This window comes from Phoenix dactylifera, chromosome 13, assembly GCF_009389715.1.
Source record: "Phoenix dactylifera cultivar Barhee BC4 chromosome 13, palm_55x_up_171113_PBpolish2nd_filt_p, whole genome shotgun sequence".
NCBI classification, from domain to species: Eukaryota; Viridiplantae; Streptophyta; class Magnoliopsida; order Arecales; family Arecaceae; genus Phoenix; species Phoenix dactylifera.
This window is the reverse complement of record NC_052404.1, coordinates 4097941-4118919: the sequence shown is the minus strand read 5'-3', so window position 1 is coordinate 4118919 and position 20979 is coordinate 4097941. Positions and strand designations below refer to the sequence as shown.

Genomic DNA, 20979 nt, shown 5'->3' with positions numbered 1-20979 from the left:
AAAAGTTTTTTTTATCAAAATATAATTCCTCAACCAACTCTGGGATTGACTGAAGGGATACAAGATTTTGTGTCATTTCCCAAATTTCTTTCAATACCTCCATTCTGAACCAAGTTTTGAAGAACAACAGGCCACTTTTAATTTCATCATGATTAGTATCTAACTGTTTGGTGCCTCCTCAGTTTGCTGATGCATCTAAGAAAGATTCTTTGAGCTGGACACTGGTGTCTAAGTGACATTGTTAGGGGCTTCCTTAAGAAATTCCAGGAGCCCGGTGATGCAATACAGCAGGACCTCTGTAGTTCTATTTATAGAAGTGAGGTTGTGGGAGCCTTGGGTGTAGAAGGGTAACTATCTAGTTGAAACCCTTTTTTCTTTCCAGGTCAGTATGCAATTAACTATATCTATGGAGATAAGGCTGTTGCTGATTGCCTTGTAAAGGCCCCTTGTGCAAACTGGAATATTACATTTCCATCCCTTTCTTCCCCTGATTCTTACATATACCTCTAAGAAACTAATAACCTTGTATTATCCAACCTGTAGGTAGCATGCACTTGCAACATAAGAGTTTTGGTTGTGATTGGAAATGATTATGTCAAACCCTTTTAAAAGGATAATATGTAATCATGATAGTTTAGTTTCCAAAAATATGTGAAAATAATGACAGAGTACATGGATCCATGATTTTCAGTCCAATCATGACTGATCCTCATAATGAACTCATATACGGGTGGATCCCTCGTTAGCTAATTCCTGCTGATGGCTTAATCACGATCACTTGGTGAGATCCGTATAACATGCAATTAATGCACCCTGTTCCTCAAAGAAGTTATTTCAATACCTTAGTAAGCAATAGTGCTCCCAGGTTTAAGGACCACCATCATCATATGTGATGGTGATTGATTTCAAACTTGAAATTATGATCTTAATTCTTAAGCGACTGACCTCTTGATTTTAATTGTACTCCTATATTTTATTACTTGCTACCTTTACCCAATGGACAACATGAATGGCCACTAGTAAACATAGAAGTGATATGTGTAGCCATCAGAGTTGCTGTACCCGAATCATCTTTGATTGTGAGTACTATTTGAAGCATTAAGAGGAACTACCCTCTTTGTGAACTGGTCTAACCACTAACTAGTTTAGCTTTCCAAACCTGATAACGTGTGAAGCACATATAGCTGATGCAAAGCCTGACTGATGAGAGTACCATTATTTATGAATGCAAAACATAGGAACCTCAGTCATGCGAGGTGTCTCCACTCTCAATTCTCAACCAAACATAAAATATATCTATTTTTTTATTTTCCTAAATTAAGTTTCCTTCTTTCATTTGTTGAATTGTTCTCTCATCATTATATATATTATGGTTTCATATCCAATTTTTGAATATGGGTTCCAGGATTTTAAAAATGATGCACACAATTGCCTCTCATACTGCTAAGAACCGGATGACTCCATCTGCTGTTGCCGCTTGCATGGCACCACTTTTGTTGCGCCCACTTTTGGCTGGTGAATGTGAGATGGATGACTTTGATATGAATGGTGACAGTTCTGCTCAGCTTCTGGCTGCAGCAAATGCTGCTAACAATGCTCAGGCCATCATCACAACTCTCTTAGAGGTGTACGAGAATATTTTTGATGTGAGATTCTTGTCAACTGACAAATTAGTTTTTTCTATGGATGGTAGAGAGTTCAAAGTTACTTTAAATATTGATAGGACAAATGGCTTGGTTGATTTCCTTCGGTTGAACTATGACAGTGATTTGAAGGGCTGAAACGTTATTTCTCAGAAAGCATCATAGATTGTCTGTTTGGGTTTATGCTGTGGCTCTAATAGTTGCCAAGAAAATAACTTTAAATCAGTATAATTTACCATCTTAATGATCTGCCAACCCTGACGAGAAATTAAATTCAGAGTTTACGGCATTTGGACCTATGGGTGGGACCGAAACTACTACATGACAAAATTTTAGAAAAAGGAAAATGGGAAAAATGTACGAGTTGTCACATAATAAAACGATAAAGTGGAAGCAAACTATTGCGTTTTGCAAATGGTCCAGTCAACGCCTGTACTATATTAAATATTCATTACTGATTTTAAGATATGTTCGATTATGTATTTTTATTACCAAAACCTAAATAGTTTATGGAATTTGACCAAGATGTATAAAGAAGACATAACAGACCTTTAGAGAAAATCTGTGCAGCAAGTTTCGGGGTCTCCATAATTTCAATTTACATGTATGGTCGAACATATATTTATACATGTGCATCCATCATGCTTATGTGTGTCACGTGTGTGTATGTTCTTATATGCACATTGTGTATTTGTGTATTATCATCATATCGAACCTTTCATTTTGTGATATTCTTTATAATTTATTCATTTTGTGGCATCCTTGATCATGGTAACTCACTACTTATGAAAAGCAATAGCACATGAATATTATAGATGCCAGGTTTTAGAACAAGATCCTGTACTCATAAATGCATTCTTGTAAAATCTGTGCTTGCAAGAAAATGCTAATGGAATTGTAAAGAAGTTGTGTTACAATTTTGATCTATGATATGGAACATGAAGACTAATTGCATGGAATTATTATTGAATATTTGGTGCTTGTCTGAACATATAATCTTGGAGTGCATCAATGTGGAACTGGAGTAAGATTTAGTGGTTCACTACTAATGAATGAGTTTCGCTAGAAAAAAATAGTTTAAATCAGGGTTTATTTTCAAATATGCAGATATAGTAATCAAAATCCTTGGTATAATTGAGTCAAAAGTTACTAATTCTAGGTGCGTTTGTTGGGGAACTGAAGAAGTAGCTTAGGCTCAATTTTAAAAAAGAAAAAAATCAAGTTGTTTGCTTGATTTTCTTTCTGTTATATTGTTTCACTTGGAGAAAAAAATCTGACTGCCATTGTGAGACTTAGCTCAAGGCAAGTGTGGTTTATGCACTTAACTCTCACAGTTATTATGATCAAAGTTTGTCGGACCTATCGGTACCATACCTACGGTACTGCTACCGAACTAGTATGGAGCCTTATATCGTACCAATACTCAGTATGCTTCGCCGTTCTACCCTGTACTATGTCCCGACACCGTAATAGGATCGTACCGGTACGGGGTTCGGTACCAAGATGACAAACCTTGATTGTGATTGATTTTAATTTGGTGAGTGTCAGTGGATTGCAATTTGTACATACAACGTTCATTAGGAGATTTCTAACAATCAAAGTAGTTAAAGAAGTGGATGCTAAAATCATGAATTAGTGCAAATCATGCATTAAAATGCTGGTTCCTATCACATCCTATTGGGTTATGCATATGAACTTGGACTGCATACCTCTGTCATATCTATCTCTATATATTGCTGTGTCTCAGCCAAAATCAGTGCTTAATATTTGACACACTATAGAAGGCAAATCATTGCAGCTCAGCATTTGCCCATGTCCCACATACACATGTTTATACAGGATGGCTCAAAACTCTTCGCAGTTTCTTTTGGATTTGAAAGACTGATTTATAGATCAAATGCAATAACAACATAATAAACATCAAAGTAACCCATTTTTTCTTTACCTTTTGGTTTTACCTAATAATCACTAAATTAGCCTTGGATATAAGCCAAACTATGAAAATTTGGGGGCAGAAAAAGAATGATGCATTTTTCACCAGATGCATGGAGTTAGTATTTTTTTCATTACCTAAATGCCCTTTACAGTTACGAGATGGTTGTTCCTATGATATTATTTCTTGGCACAAAAAATCAGCAAAGACATCTTGGATGATTTGTGCTGTTAGATTTCGACCGATTTTTCCAAATTTATGCTTATTTGTTCAAAACATGTCTTTGTATTTGTCTAAAAGACGCTTCAAATTAGTTTAGAACTTAAAAAGTGTGCTTTTATTTTTTGTTTTTTTCAACTGCATATCTTGTAACAACTAGCACATCTTTCTGTGCTTGTGAGCAACCAACGAGTGTATAATGTGAGCACTATAGTTTACTTTCTGGTTTTTTTTGCCAGAATGAGCGTGAGACCTGGTACTCCAGCCCTTAGCATGACGAGGAAAGATTTTAAGCTTGTGCAGTGCCTAAGTAATATTCATGACAATGGCTTACCAAGCTTTTTTTTTAGGGGCAAGTTGCAATATTAGAAATGGGAGAGCAATATGAAAATGGTAGAATGGAGTTATATATTTTCTATATTGCAGTTTTGATTAATGTCAGTCTCTAGTTATATATTTTCTTCGTTTTATCCTCACCTCCAATGTATAATAAGATCTCCAGAGTAAAAGGGTAAATGCTTTTTTGTTTGCCTGCTTTATTATTTTTATTATTTACAAGACTTATCCCAAACTTTTGAGTGTCATGATTGCTTGCAGTTCGCAACTGTTTATTTTTCATCTTCATACGCTTGAACGTATGTTTACTCCAGTAGATATTTTTTGCCTTGTGTCTATTCCTTTGTTTCTTGTTTATATTTTCATGATCATCTGGGTTATCTTTGTTTTGCAGAATGAAGTGTCTAATCCTTTTGCTGCTTGTTCATATTTTCATGATCATCTGGGTTATCCTTGATTTGCAGGATGATAATTTAGACAGATGCTCTCTGTCTCATGATTCCCAAATTGAAGATAGTGGCAGTGAGGAATCAACAGATGATGGAAATGCTGGGGTGAAAGATAATGGATATCATGATGCAGAAAATGATGTAGATCCAGAAGTGGATGATGATCCTGAACGTGTACATAGTGGAAAACTGAGTGAAAGCAGTGGATATTGTGGCAGCGACCTTTATGAGTGCAAGGTTTGCTTTTCATGGGGGATAATGCTTTTCACTTTATTGAGATTTTTCCTACCACATTCATTCATTTTTTAAGGAGGCTTATGCTTTTGTAAAATATGTTCTAATATTTCTGTTGGGAATATGAGAAGATCTAAAGCTACTGTTTATTTATCTTCTGCATTGTAGTGGGGGGTGAACTGCTGCTTTTTGTGGTTACTTTTCAGTTCTCAATCTCCATGGTGTATTTGCATTTATTTAATGTGTCCAGGGTCCACAAGTCCGGTTTTGTATGTTTATCCCTTTTCTTAATGCTTTTTGATGGGTTTAATTCTGTTTAAGATATATTTCTTAGTCATGATGAAGGTTAGTCTAATCATGATTGCTCATAGTTTAAGTTAAATCTCTCTCTCTCTCTCTCTCTCTCTCTCTCTCTCTCTCCATCCCCCCTCTCCCCCTCTGGCTATCCTTTCTGAAGAAGTAGGTGATGATGATGATAACATTATTAGCATCTTTGATGGTGGTGGGATTAACTCAGCATTCCATCAATTCATTTGCATTTCACCCAGCAATCATGAGAAATCCTCTTTAAACATCAAACCTTGAGAAAGGGACCTGTATGGGTTATAATAACAGATATCTTTCGAGCATGATGATATTTCTATTGCTTGCAATGTGCATATATGTTTCTGAATATTGTGTCAATGTTACATAGTTTAGGCTGTATGTTTATAAAAGCTTTACAATACATAAGGTGACTTTGAAATATTTGGCAAGCATAACTCTGTAATCTAAGTCCATTATTAAACATGAAGTTTTGGACATTATGTATAAACCAGAGAGGTGAAATGCCTATGAGTTCACCTCTAGCCTGAAAGGTTTTGACTTTTTCAAATTATATGTTATCCCCTAATATTGAGGTAATCCATTTGTACCTGTACCTATTTACATTTTTCTAGATTAAATATAAAAGTGATTTGCTTGAGTCCTGTACTTCATTGATACTCTACTATTATAATGATTCACCTCATTATTGTCATAGGTCATGCGCTGATTATTTTCTAGAAGAAATTTGCTTTTTGCTCTTTGCCCTCTGCAAGTGTACAGGCTGATGGTACTATATGAATGGGTTCTTCCTTCTAAAATATGACTGAAAATTCCATAGCACCTCATTATAACTGCTAGCTAAGTTCTGCTACACCTGTCGAGGAACAAAATCTAGGTTCTCTGGATTACATAACTTGGGGTAGAAGAATCCCATAGTTCTCTGTGCTGTTCCTTTTTCTATTTCCTGAATTGTTATCAAGACATGCAAATGACTTATTTGTCCAAATGACTGGGCACAAGGTATGCTGAACCGACTGGAACCGGTCGGTTCAGCCTGTACCGAACCAGTGCCGACGGGTACCGGTACAGTACAGTATATAAAAATGGTTCCGATCCAAACTGGGTCGGAATCGATTGGTTCCGTGCTTGGGCCGGTTCGCACCGGTACAAGCCGGTCTTTCCCCGCGCGCTGGGAAGAGCGCCCACGCGGCTGGAGCCCAGCGCGGACGCGGCAAATTTTTTTTGGGAAATGCGCGCGGACGCGTGAGCGGAGAACGCGCGCCCGTGTGCGTTTCTCCGCGCAGGAATCGCGCCCGCGTGCGATTCCTCAGCAAGGAATCATGTCCGAGCGCGGTTCCCCGTGCAGGGCACCGTGCCCACGCGGGTTGCTAGCCCGCGTGGGGGCATTAAACGCGGTTGCTTTTTTTTTGGAAAACGCGCGCGGACGAGCGCCCGCGCACGATTCACCGCGCAGGAACCGCGCCCGCGCGCGGTTCCCCAGCAGGGAATCGCGCCTGAGCGCGGTTCCCCGCGCGGGGCACCGTGCCCATGCGGGTTGCCAGCCTGCGTGGGGGCATTAAATACCACTCTGTGGCATTTGACGCGTCCGCGGACGCGCGTGGATGCATTTTTTTTTTTTGTTTTTTTTTAAGTCCGCGTGCTCGTGGCCGCGCGCGCGGCTCCGGTTCGGTACCGGTTCCAAGTTGGTACCGAATCGGAACTGTACCGGTGCTGGTGCTCATCGGTACGCCGGTACAGTCGGTCCGGCAAACCTTGACTGGGCCACATCTGAAAAGTCGTGTTAAATCAGGTGACCTAAAAGAGTGCACCCAACTACCTTTTCCAAGCTAGATCGCTTATTTATTGGGCTAAATTTTTTTCAAGTAATTGGCACATTTTTCTTCTTATTTTTAATGACTGATGATCCTATTGTGCATGACTTTCATTTCCATGCTAAGTCCTGACCAATTTATATATGTTCCAAAATCGATAACAAATTTCTATTTGAGTTAGTAAATAATAGGGCTGCAAATGGGTCGGGTCGGGTCCTGAGTGACCCCGATTCGACTCGGTTTTTTGTTTGGGTCTTAATTTTGGACCCAGACCCGACCCAGTTGAAAATTGGGTCGGGTCGGGTCCATGCCTACAAATTTTGACCCGACGGGTCATTTGGGTCGAGTCCGGGTTGGGTCCGGATCTATGTATATTTATATTCAAAGTTCCACTATATAATAGTAAAAAACTGACCCAAGAAAAAATGGGTCGGATCAGGTCGGGGTCAAAATTGGGTGGACCCGACCCGATCCGAAAAATAGAACGGGTCCAAATTTAGAACCCGGCCCGGCCCTGCGGGTCCCAAAATTCGGGTCGGGTCGGGTCACGGGTCGACTCGACCCATTTGCAACCCTAGTAAATAAGGGCGACTAAGTGCAGAAATATATGCTCAATACGTGCTTATGCTCATTGAGGATACTCATGTATTCTTCTGTGAAATTATTTATCTAGTGAAAAATCATTGACTCAAACAAATCTTTTGACTTGTTAACTATGAACTTGCATAACCAATCCACCATTTTTCTATATAAATAGAGTTCATACTGTTCTCACAGCTATACTGTACAAGTTAGTTTAAGCGTCCCTTGGCTATGACTTGCACCATTATTTTTTTAACGAACATTAAATTTTATGTACCTGGGTCCTCAGCTGGTTAATGCACCTCTTCATGTTTTCAGGACAAAAGTTCAATCAGATTCTCTTTAAGGATGTAGTTTGTCTTCTTCTGATTGTCATACCGGTGTTATGATCTCTTTTTTGACAACCATAGCAAGATATAGCCCTTAATTACTTTTTTTTGGGGTAACAATTTCGGGTCAAATTGTAACAAATGCCCAGATCTTCAACTAGTTTTTACTTGTCTTTTCCTTTTCCCTTTTGTATTTTGCCAATTTTACTACAAAGTATGCTCTCTTTGATAGTAAAATGTCAACAAAATAAATAAAAAAAAATGTTTTCCTTTTCAGGGTACTACCAAACTGTATTGCTGGTTAGGTTAATCATTAGTTACTTGAATGAAGAGTTGGTGGGGGGTGCAAACAATTAAAAGACTTAAAAATTTTTAGATACAGAAGCACCTAGGAAGCCTTACAGAAGCACCTAGGAAGCCTTTGTGATGTCATATATTAAAGAATAATAGGATTTTGCTTGCTGTCTTTTGAAGAAATGCATAACTGTGTATTCAGAAGTGTAAAAGCAATAAGTTATTTACTTACAGAGCTTGGGTTGATTTTGCAAAATAGTGCTAGATTTCAACATGTAGTTGAAGCATGAGGAATGAGGAAATGGGTGTAAGATTTGGAGCAGGTGGGGAATCCCATTTAGTAGTTTCCAGGGCACCAAACATTTACTGTATATAGCATTTATAATAGTATAAAAAATGCAGAGCTTATTGTGATGACTTTACTCAACGTCAATAAAGTCTTTTACTGTGACCAATGGTTGCCTGAGTCTTGCATTCTTTAGCAAATTGTTCATCATGTTTATAGGGCTCATACATAAATTGGTGCTACAATTGGGAGTGCTTGTTTGTGATATTACATATAAATGTTGTTTCCAGCTAGTGAGTGTGCTTTATTCTGGGATGACATGCATCAGTATTGATTTTTTTATGTGTTTGTCTTGATATTTTGCCTCAACTTAACTTTGTTTGCTAGAGTTACTCCCCTTTCTGTTGAATTGAACTCTTTTTTTGATGTGTGAAAAATAGGTCTTTGCTGGTGATGACTCAGATGCTGAGTCTCCTAAAGATAATCAAGATTCAGCCACAAATATAGAGTTAACTAGAGGTTCCCAAGCTGAACTACATGAGCATGATCCTGCAAATAAAACTGTTGATAACTCAATGACCGAGAAGGATACCTCTAGTGTGTTGCCTACACGCGAGTGTCCCCTATCAATGGGAGAGATCCTGTCATCCTTTGATCGAGGAATGTCTTTCCCAGGTCAGGTAGCTGAATATTGTTTGGAGAGGCATCCAAGCAAACCAAATGGATCACACACACAAATGAAGCGAACTAATTTTTGGGGACGCAATAATGTGAGTCACTTTGCTGATACTCTGAATTATTTGACTGTGAAATCCTGTTGTTTCTGAAATATGGAGCTCACTGGAGCAAATCCTTAAGAGTTTTGAAATGTTTTTCATCTTATTGTCTTTCCGTTTCCTGTAATTGTTGTTTTGGATGGTTCTTATCTTGGGCCTGTTATATGTCTAAATCTAGAGTTTGAATTACTGTCCTAGCCTCCTAGGTTCCCCCTGTGATTATGTAGAATATTGTAGATTTCAATTCTTCGTAAATGCTTCTTCCCAATAAGCATTGATATGTGTATTGCTAAGGAAGTTTTCTTTTATATTTTGTGCTAAAAGTATTTTTCCCAATCTAATTATTGTAGAAATGCTCTCTATATTTTGAATATAAAATTTATCTAATAGATTCCTGATGTCATGCCTATCAATTTTATAGGCCAGAAAGAATCAATCAGTGGAGTCAGTTGATTCGTCTGGAGAAGAAGAGTAAGTTGTTTAGTTCCTGTCTCATGTATTTTTGATTTTTAACTTCAGCAATATCAAATGCAGTCGAAAAGTATCTAATGCAATCTAAAAGTAGCCATTATTGGATCCCATGGCTGTACTATCATAATATGTTGCTCTCTCTCTCTCTTGTGTGTGTGTATGTGCGCGCCCTTCTTCCTTGGCTGGTAATGATATGGATGGTTTCTAAAATGGGAAAGTAAATATCAAATCCTCAGCAAAATGATAATGGTGCAAAAAGAAAAAACTGAACTAAATGAACTATCTTGATATTCTCTTCTGAACTTTCAGTAGGTTTTCTTAGTTGCTCGTCTTTCTTTAAGATGTGCTAAAATTCTTTTGACCTCTGCTGTCCCAGTGAAAGGCTTGCATTATTTTTTGTCGAGCAACTGAAGCCATTTCCTTTAATGAGAGAAGTTTTTTTTTTTTTAATTTTTGAAACGATAGAAGATGCATTCATTTCCCCTTGACAGCTTTCTGAGTGCAAAAGAAACTCAGTCTTTTGGAAAAAAATAATAAAAGAAAGATATTCGCTTTTAAGTCACTTCATAAATAAGAAATTGTGAATGAACTGCTGTAGATTTTGGGTTATTTGAACTACAACTGAACCACCAGGGTACCCAACTTTTTGTTCTTTTAGACTAAATTAGTCGAATCAAATTTGAATTTGTTAAACTATTAAGATAGAGATGAAAGCAGCAAAGTTCTTGGTACAAAAATGATTCAAACCTTTCCCCAGAAAAACCATTTCCACCGAAGCTATTCATTATTAGATCTGACCATCAGAAACTAGTCAAGATTTGTCACCTAACAGACTGGTTGGTTCAGGTTGGTTTCGTCTGAATAACTTCTGTTTGGGCAAAGTTGTCAGTACTTGTACTGGTCATGGCTGAAATATTGTGTTGTGCTGGACGGTGGCAGCAAGGTATCAGCATGATATATGGGCAGTTACCCATGTATTATGCATATCAACCCAAGCTGATCTGTATCAACTCATGCTGGTGCATGCTAGTCAGGATGAACTAGTACAGAACAATCCAGATTCCAGACTGCTACAAACTCAACTTTATTGTTATAAGCCTTGGCATGTGGCTGGGCGATGATCTAACTAATATACAAGGATCTAACTAGGAAATTTTTCCAAGATAGACTGTATTTAAATGCCTTTTTATGGTTGACATAGTTTTTTTTCAGGAAATTTGCAAGATTGTCATATGTCTAATATCTGACTGCATTCAACTTTTCAGAACACATTCTACATCCAAAATCACCTTTATCTTCAGGTTCGTATTTTTCTAATTATAGAAGATATAATTTGAAGCAACGTCAGCGAAACCGTCCCGAATCGAGCGGTTCCGGCCGTTTCGAGTCGTACTAGTGGCTCACCGGTACGGTTCCAGCAACGGAAACGAGACCCGTTGTTGGAACCGGAGAAGGAGAAGGAAAGAGAGAGCGAGCGCGGGGGGGGGGGGGGGGAGGGGGAAGGGTGGCGGATGCTGGCAGAGAGCCGGCGGAGGCCGTAGCCAGTTCCCCTGTTTTGAATGAAACACGGGTCTAGCCACGACCTTGCCTGCCGCAGGTTCTGTTGGCCCTCCGCCGGCCCTCTACTGGCCTCCCTCCCTCTCTCCCCCTTCTCTCTCTCTCTCCCTCACTCCCACGGTACATTTGACTTTGTCGGTATAGGCCCGACATGGCCCGTATTGACTCGTCCTGCCGGACAACCGATACGATGCCCAGTACCAGTTCCTCCGGCCTTGATTTGAAGTAACAAAGAAAGATGGGAACTAGTTGACTCTGAGAAATTAATGAGGAGCCTATTTGCTATTCCCAAGTTCTCTGCACCGATAATTTAATTACTGGTCAACCTTGCTGGATTAGATAGCTCAGCTGCAATATCTCGGTCAAAGTACTGGTCCCACATTTCTGACAATTCTGCTTTGTGAATTTATTTACGGATTCTGACTTTGGCACCAAACAGTTCACACTCTAGCAACACTTTTTGTTCCACTTTGTTTTCAGTATCATGTTAGAGGGGAAGGTGTCATGGATGAGGATTATGGAAAGGGAAGTTGAGTTCTGTTTTCCTTGAACTGAGAAACAGAGTGGAGATATTTTAAGCTAGAATTTTTTTATAGAGATTGTGGTGATTCTGGGAGAAGGAAAATTTGCCTTCAGATAAATAAATCTTTAAATGCTTAACGTCAGCAGACTTTATCATTGTGAGACTTTTCTGGTTCTTGTAAATTATGTTATTTATCCTTTTAAATTAGGATTGTACAATGTATTACAACTTATTTGTTTTGTAATCTTGAAGTTACTGGACTTGCACTCCTTCATGTATCTTATTTATATGCACATTTCTGTGCTAAACTGCTAATACAGATTGAAAGGTAGTTCTGCTTTTTCTTTTTCTTTTTTTTGAAGCATAAATTTTCTTCCAAGATGGATTTCTTTTTCATGCATTGTATATCCTGGAAGTTTGGTCATTGATATGTAACCAATCTGACATTTCTATGAGAATCGTTATATCAAGTCAAACAATTATTCCATGTTGTGGGTTCTGCTGATGAAAAATTGCTACTGTCAAAGATGTTCCATGGTTTGAAATTTTGTGACGAAATTGTACATCTGTTCTCGAACTGTCCATGCGCAACCGTACCTATGAAGCATTGTCTTATTTATTTTGACTCAAACATTTTAGCTGGAAGACAGTGGTAACTAAGAAAATTTTCTTTCAGTTTCTGCATCACGAATATTCTTGATAAACTTGTGACATATCCTGTGCCAGGCTTGCTATCCAAAGGCTTGAGATCACAAAGAATGACCTCCGGATTAGGATTGCAAAAGAGGTATGAGAGGAAATTTTCTTGGGACATGACAGGATAAAGAGTGGCCGAACTCTTACTGACTGTGGAAAATACTTTCACAGGCCAAAGGAAATGCCATTCTACAGGCAAGTCTGGAAAGGAGAAAACAGGCTTTGCATGAACGACGCTTAGCTCTAGAGCAAGACGTATGTTATTTTCTTATATGCTTCCAGTGAAGCTTATTAAGTTTCATATGTTTGCTTGCTTTAAGTTGTTGGAGTAGAAAGTTCCAAGACTAATCTCCAAAAAGGTTAAGGAATGGAGTAAGAAAAATTTTCTTTTTATATGATTGTACAAAGTATTTGAAAATTCTTTTTCTGCATACATGGCGAATAGCCGAATACTCAACCTTTGTAAACTTATGTCAGCTAGGTTGATCTGTAAGCTCCTTATCTGCTTGGGAGGTGTGAATATGCTAGACCCGAGTGAGCCAGTCAGGCTTAGCTCATTCTCAGCTCAGTTTGTAATTGAGGCGAGCTCTTGCCAGCTCGTGTAATGTTGAGTGGAACTTGAATTTGCTCATGAACAGCTTGTTTAAGAGAACATGGAGAGGTTGACATCTCATAAAGCTTTTATATATTAAATATTACATTTGAAATACATTATTTTATGTATAAATTGAATTAAATTTTAAGAATTGTTAGATAAAAATAAATTTTAATTTATGAATAATAACAAAAATAGTATTATTTATCTACTCCTACTTTGGGCTAAATAGAGCCGAGCTCTAGCGAGCCAACCTAGTCGAGTGAGCTGAAGATGAGCTGAACTCAGGGCCGGAAACAAGCTTCTCACAAAGGCTTGCTCATTAGACAGCTGTAGATTGGATGGCATAACACTTGTTTTCTTTATATTTATCTAAAACCATCTTATATTACAATAACACTTTGTTTGCAATCTTTGTTGGGACTTTGTTTAAATCTTATGCTTTTATGTGGTTGTCAGTCTTCAACTTTTTCTCTATACTGTCAGTTAATCTTCATTCCTTGTGGGACCACCTTTTGTAAATGCTCCTTACATCCATTGTTATGACAGTACTACTTCTTGAATTGGATGTAGATATAAATTCTAAGACAGCTGCTAGTTTATAGAAACATATTAATTAAAGTTCTTAGTTTCTTAAGTTCATTTTTAAATAAGTTGACTTGGATATGTTGTCTATGGGTTTGTATTTTGTTGACCTGGCCAAATGTGGCTATGCATTTGGGTTTGAGCATTTTCTACTCTGACCAATTCGTGCTCTGACCTGCCTGTATTGTTAGCCCCACCATGAATGACTTGGTGAGGATAACCAAATGCAGAAGTTGTATATGCAAAATATCTGATATGCAATCACATGTTTTCATTTCTGGTCGTTGCTTGCATTTATTGAAGGGAACTTTTTTCGCACACAACTATTTGTCTTTTTTGAAATTATGTTATTAACATTTTGTTGACTATTTTCTAAGGTCTCAAGGCTACAAGAGCAATTACAAGCCGAGAGGGACCTTAGAGCTGCTCTGGAGGTTGGCTTGAACATGTCTTCTGGACAGTTTTCTAGCTCACATGCCATGGACTCTAAGGTCTGCATATTCTTTTTCCTGTTCATCATTCTCGGCATAAAGTAATGGATTTTGTCGAGTATGACCTTATCCTTTTTAACTTTGTCTGAAGACAAGGGCAGAACTTGAGGAGATTGCCCTTGCTGAGGCTGACGTTGCCAGGTTAAAACAGAAAGTTGCAGAACTCCATCTGCAACTTAATCAACAACGTCAAAATCACTATGGATCTCTCTCTCGTGCATGTGATTACTGTCAGCACCTTCCGACCCATCTCGCACAACAGTGAGACAATTTGATCTTCTTAGTTTCAGCTTTTGAGTTTTTAATTTGTCTAAAGTCTAAACCAAGGTATGCCGTACCGGCCAAACCGAGCGGTACGGAATGTAATTATTGTACCGATTTGATACCGGTATCCGGTATGGGTGGCGTACCAATACTCGATACGCCAAAAAATTCTATACCATACCATACCGATACTGTGCTAGTCTGACACCGGTACGGGGTTCGGTATTGAGACGGCGAACCTTAGGTGGTGGTGTTGCCATTTTTTCTTTTTTTCTTTTTAAATATACACAAGGAATCTATCATGCTTCTCACATTCAGGCATGTAAACACTAGTTTTATCTATCAAATAAATTGTTAGTGTTGGCATATCAATCTTCTCAACTTTTTATATTTGCATATCGAGTAATTTGTTAGTGTAGAAAATTTCTTTTATGTCCTATGTTAAAGATGTAAGTTATCTATCTGCTGTATATTCTACTGAATGGATAGGAGCATCATAAACAGACAGCACTTTTATCATATGGGAAATGTCAGATGGCACTGTTAGAAACAAGGATTCAAATGTGGGTGCTGGCCAGCTGTGCGGTGAATTTCTGAAACAAGGATTGACCTATGCCATTTTGACAGCCGATATATGGTGCCATGGGTCAATTTCCATGCATGCACAGTTCCAGCACCCTGTCAGACATATGTTTGGCACTTGAATTCTTGGTCAGAACATAGATTTAGTTTTGTATATAGTTTACTACACCTCTCTACTTGTATCTCCAGTTATTTGTTTCATAACTACCATCCATGTTATACATCTAAATGCCTATTATAAATTTGCACCAGTTTGTAAGGCTGATTCTGAACATTACATTAGGCTTCGTGATTATAACTTATTTATGGTATGAATGAGTCTTGAATATGCAAATGATTTGGAAATACTGGCAATTAAAATAGGAAGAGCAACCAACTTGACATCTTAACTGCTCATCTGATCAAGTTCAATGCCAGAAATATCCTTTGCTGTGCTGACTTATCAAGACAACCAAATTAGGCATGTTTAATGTCTGTGTGGCAAATAGACCATATCCACTTTTGAAAAGGGCACTAGGTTAAGTGTGCTCAGGCGAGAGTAGTACTAGGATGGGTTCCTCGTGTTGCACCCTTTTTAATCTAGTCAACAAAAGAAAAAGAGACACTTGGTTGATGGGCTTAAATTTGCAAACCTAGTTCAGAAGAAGAAACCACCAAAAAAGCCAAAAGATGCAGGTAGAGCAAATAGAAAGGTCAAGAATGCTCAGGAGCACCAAATTGATACCAAATGGTTGGGAAGAGGTGCCAAAACCAGCACATAGCCATTAGAAGTATCTCATATCTTCATATCCTGATGAAATCATTATGAAAGGGGTTCAAGGAACTGCAAGGATTGCAGAGTTCAGTAGGGTCTGAAAATGTCAGAATACGTCTAATGTGGGTATGAACCAAGTGAATTGATAACTTTTTACCTCCGTATTTTATGTTCTTTTGTTAATTTTTAGTTGGTATTTTTTGTTTTTTCTTTCAATTTTTCAAGCCAAACTAGGCTAAAACTTCCAAAATTAAAACAACTGACTTAAAGTTGATGTGTTTGGTTGAATGATTGAATTTCTATAAAGATAGAACTTGTATTTTGGCAAATTGTTGTTGGCTGCACTTAGTGAGTTAGTGTAGTCCTTAGTGGGCTTTGGTGCCAAATTAGTTTTCATTTTAATCTTATTCATGAGGGACCATTCCTTTATACTGATTTATTTTCTGCATTTAATGAACCAAATCAAGGCCTGATCAAAGTTGACAGCCAGAACTGTCGGTGCACAGGTGTTCACATATTTCCATCCAACCTGTTTTTAACCATATGACAATAGTCCCTGCCCATTCCAATGGTCAACCTGTATTGACCTGATCCATTTGCATCCCTACAAGTTTCTTATAGTGGGAAATCTTAAACAAGGAGACGACTTGCCAATAAGTAGGGAACATGATTGTTACTTGTCAAGAATGCTATATTTTTGGCATTACAATATCATTAAATTCTAGAACACCCTTTTTCTTGGCATGCATGATAATCAGGAACTTAATTTTGTTACATTCGGTTTAACTTTTAGTTGATAACTGAGCTTATCTCTGTGAGTTGCGCAGACTAACTTATCGATCAAATCAAGTTGCCTAAATGTACTTGGTTATTTACTTTATCTGATAGAGAAATTTTGTGGTCTGATCTTGTTGCCACAATCTTTTTGTTTTTAAATATTCTGCAGGAAGATTATTCAGAAAGATTCTGATATGAGCCTTGCTTTCTGCAACCATGAGAGGAAACAAAAAAGTGAGGTATGTCTAACCAATTCCTGTCTCATATGCTTTTATATATAGTTAATTTTTTAAGATATTCCTCTTTGGGTTCTGGTGATAACACTGTCCCATCTCCAGAAAATTCATTTTTTTTTCTGTAATTTAAGCATTATCTTTGAGCCTTTCAAGCAAGGAAAATTTTGTTCCACCTTTAATTTTTATAAATTTATATGCTAATAATTTGGACAAAAGAAAAAGCCACGGTTTCTAGAGACGGGAGTTCTCAGGCATTTGACTCCTTAAAGATGCCCTAGGAAGTGACATGACAATTAGTGGTATCTAGGAAAAGTTGTGCTAAAGGGGTGTGTATTGTCACTAAAGGCTCTCGAAAAATTCATTAACTTTTTATATTAAGTGAAAGGTAATAAAGCAATGCTGAAATAGTTGTCAGAGGTTGACTTGAGAGTAGAGCTGATCACAGGCCTTCTGGCCCGCCCAGCCCGGCCCGAAATTTTTCGGGCTTGGGCATTAAAAAAAGGCCCATGGGTCGGGCCTGGGCAAGAAAAGCGGCCCGACCAAAAAAACGGGCCGGGCTTGGTCGGGCCATTCTGGCCCATTTCCAGATTCCAAACAAAGAAAAAATCAGACCTATCGGGTCGGGCCTATCAGGTCGGACCGGGCTAGACGGGCCTAGAACCAGATTTATAAAGTCGGGTCGGGCCTGGACAAAAATTTAAGCCCGACAGTCGGGCCTGGACAAAAATTTAAGCCCGACAGTCGGGCTGGGCCGGGCTTGGGCATAGCCATCGGGCCTAATTTCTGCGGTAGAGCCCGGCCCGAGCCCGGCCCGGCCCGGGTTTTGATCAGCTCTACTTGAGAGCATAAACGATAAATGTTTTGGTTTCTTTAGGTGAGTTGGTAATAGAAATGAACCAAGCAGACCAAGCAGGTTGGTTTTGAAACTATCGAAATGAATTTTGCTGCAAAAATTTTACAAGTTTGAAATACTTAAAAATGATAAGGAAATTAGAATTGAATAAATAACAGAAATTGAAAAAAATTTAAAATTGAATAAATATCATGGTAGCATGAAAGGATGGATCAATAACAAGCTGTTTGGATGCATGCTTGATTCTACAAAATGGTATGTTATATCTTCATAGTAATAAATTAATAATCAATGTAGGAGGCTGAAAATGGATCAGATATTGATCAAGTATTAGCATATCCATATCCATATCCATTTTGGTTTGGTGAACAACAAATATGGGCATGAATGAGAATGAGATGCTAAAATTTGAATCTATGTTTTGAACTGATACTGATACAAATTGGATAATAACACTATGGATATGAATTAGATAGCTAAATTTCCTCGATAGGATAGTATTCCACTTTGTGTTTTATTAACCCAGAGTATGTCTAGAAGCTTCCAGGCCTTCTTTTATTATGTTTCTAAAAGAAACAAATGATTATATGAAAAACAACAGAGAAATACTACATCTACTTAATTAGAAGACTCCTTCAGTGGATCCTAATAGTTCTTCTAAGCTACATGTATTGAATTAAAAGGGTGACTATGTAAGGGTGAAATTTTAGAATCACAGTGTCCTTTAAAAGGGTTCCGGCAATGCCAAGCTGATCTAGTGCAAAACCGGGTCGGTTCGCGTATTATTTTCGGTTTCGTCCCTGAACTGGCTGGAACCGGTACCGAATCGGCTGAAATCGATCCCGAATCGACCAAAACCGGCCGGAAATGGCTGAAACTGGCCGGTTCAGTTCAAACTTTGTTTGAACTGGCTGATTGGTACCGAATCAACCCAGTTTCGAATCGGACCCCTCACTGTGCACTTGTCTGATGCTTTAAAGCATTAAATTGAAGTTGGAAAGGCCCGAGTTCCCAACAGCAAATGAAAGCGATGGAGAGATTTCCGCTGCTTTTCCTCCCCAATCACTCAAAAAACTCACTGATTTAGTAGCTCAGAAGAAAGATCCAAGTCTAAATAAGGTGTGCTTCTTCTCTCCTATCCCATTTCCTCATTTTTTTGGGGCTTAAAAAAATAACTCGATATTGCAAAATAAGAAAAGATCATGCCAAAATTTTTTATTTAGGCTGATTTTATTATATGTTGTAGATCTATGGATGATCTACACGATAACAAAAATTTTTAATTTTCGGATTATATATAATTTTTAAAAATTAAAAATATATTTTCAGACTAAAAAGTAAAAATAAAAAAAACAAAAAAACTGTAAAATCAGAAACGTATTTAGGGGCATGCAACCTACTCTCCATACAAAATTAATGTTCATTTATTCAAGTTTCGATACGATAATGCGCATAGTGGCTTATGCCTAAATTTGGAAAAAGTAGCCTTTGATGCATGCCTAAAGGTGTAGAAAAATATATGTAGCATCCATTGTTGGGTTCTACATAGATCTGAGGGGTTTTACATAGATCTGAGCTGAAATTAATTTTTTAAAATATTATTATTTAAATATTATTTTTAAATTCAAAAAAATAAAAATATATAAATAATACCAAAAAATTATAAAAAATTATACATAATTCAGAGGTAATTTTTGAGGTAGAAATCATATTTTTCTGAATTTATGATATTTAAACATAATTTAAAATTTAAAATTTATTAAAAATATATAAATAAATAAAAAGAGCCGCAAGGTGGTCTTCGTTTCATCGGTGAGTCTGTTCATGCATGCTATATAGGATAGAGACCACGGTGCACAATTGGTAGAGCCTGTGTGAAAACAATTGCATATAGGAAACGAGCTCGAGGTGATTTAAGAGGATACGATGCAGATGCAGATGATTTCGTACATGGAGTAGGATCCATACACGTAGCAGGTTTTGAGTCGTATATTGGATCCTATTATCCGCAATCACAAGCAGCTTATAATCCATACGGATATGGATATGGATATAGATATGGTGCGTCTTTGGCATCTTGTAGTGGCTACTATCCTATGCAGCCCGGAGCATCTCACAGATCAGATTTTGCTGCCGGCTTATTCGGATGGACCCTTCCATAGCCGTATTATCAGTCAGAGGACACCTCAGCATCAGAGCTTCAGCAAGAGATCCGAGAGTTTATAATTCGGCGCGTGTTTCTTATGGGATAAACATACAAGACTACGCCACCGCGTGGTTAGAGGCGTGGGTTGATGTCCCTTCCGACAATGCTGATGATCTGGATACTTACGAGAGCCATCACCACTCGACTCAATTTTAGATATTGGTATGTAGTACTATAAATGTATATAATTGATTGTATTATTTTATAATTTTTACGTCACTACTTGATTTGAGAATATTTTATATTATTTTTTTTGTAGCATGCAACATTTTACTAATCATTTTATGATTTGTATCATTTTAAAACAAAAAGATGCATCATTTAGGTTAAACCGAAACCATAGAAACATAAAAAAACTTTAAAAAACAAAAAATTTGGGCGTGCTGGTACGGAACCGGCATGCCCTACCCGTACCAGCCATGGTACAGTACCAAATCGTACCGGCCGCTGACTGGTATCGGTTTGGCGGACCTTACCAAGAATGCTTCTCTACGGAAGAAAATTATGTTGAAAACATGCTGATGTTATCACTTAATTTCCTATGGAGTGTATTAGAGCTCTATGTGACTAAGGCTCTGTTTAGGGAGCTGTTGGCAGTAGAGCTTTTGGAAGTAGAGCTGTTGGAAGTAGAACTTTCTGAAGCAGATCTTTTATAAAAAGATGTTTGCTGTTTGGGAACTACATTTTTAAAGTGTTGTCACATTTTAACATGTGTTTGGTAAACAAACTGAGAAAGTATTTTTGTATAACAAAATTACCATAAAGGACATTGTATAGTATTATACAACAGAGCATAATAAAATATAATATATATTAATACATAAATATATGATATAGTATAATATTACTGTAATGTAATATAATATTATTATAATATAGTAATATAATATTTTATACTATAGCATAATAATTTAATATAATATTAAATTATTTAACATAACATATCAATGTATTATGATGTAATGTAATATAATATTATATTTATAGTATAATACAATAATAAAGGTACAAAATATTATAATTATTAGCATACATTAATTTTTCATAATATAACATAATATTCAATTATTTAACATAACATATTAATGTATTATGATATAATGTAACATAATATTATACTTATAGTATACTACAATAATAAGAAACAAGAATACCTTTTCTTGCACAGAA

The 20979-nt window shown here is 37.4% G+C and overlaps 1 protein-coding gene across 6 annotated transcripts in view; it reads left to right on the top strand.

The window, feature by feature from the left end:
• Positions 1–20979, top strand: part of LOC103701658 (rho GTPase-activating protein 7-like) — a 39159-nt gene that overhangs the window by 14672 nt on the left and 3508 nt on the right. For 4 of the 6 annotated variants that reach the window (XR_003384614.2, XR_003384615.2, XM_026802449.2 and 1 more), the window contains exons 12-20: positions 1406–1646; positions 4596–4817; positions 8884–9213; positions 9641–9690; positions 12497–12557; positions 12638–12721; positions 14024–14137; positions 14229–14398; positions 16684–16753. Coding sequence is in view for 3 of the 6 variants with exons in the window: in XM_026802449.2 (XP_026658250.1) it covers positions 1406–1646; positions 4596–4817; positions 8884–9213; positions 9641–9690; positions 12497–12557; positions 12638–12721; positions 14024–14137; positions 14229–14398; positions 16684–16753 (1342 nt within the window). In the remaining 3 variants the exon portion in view is untranslated. The remainder of the gene's footprint in view (positions 1–1405; positions 1647–4595; positions 4818–8883; positions 9214–9640; positions 9691–12496; positions 12558–12637; positions 12722–14023; positions 14138–14228; positions 14399–16683; positions 16754–20979) is intronic. The other 2 variants (XR_603198.4, XM_026802450.2) reach the window with 1 other exon arrangement.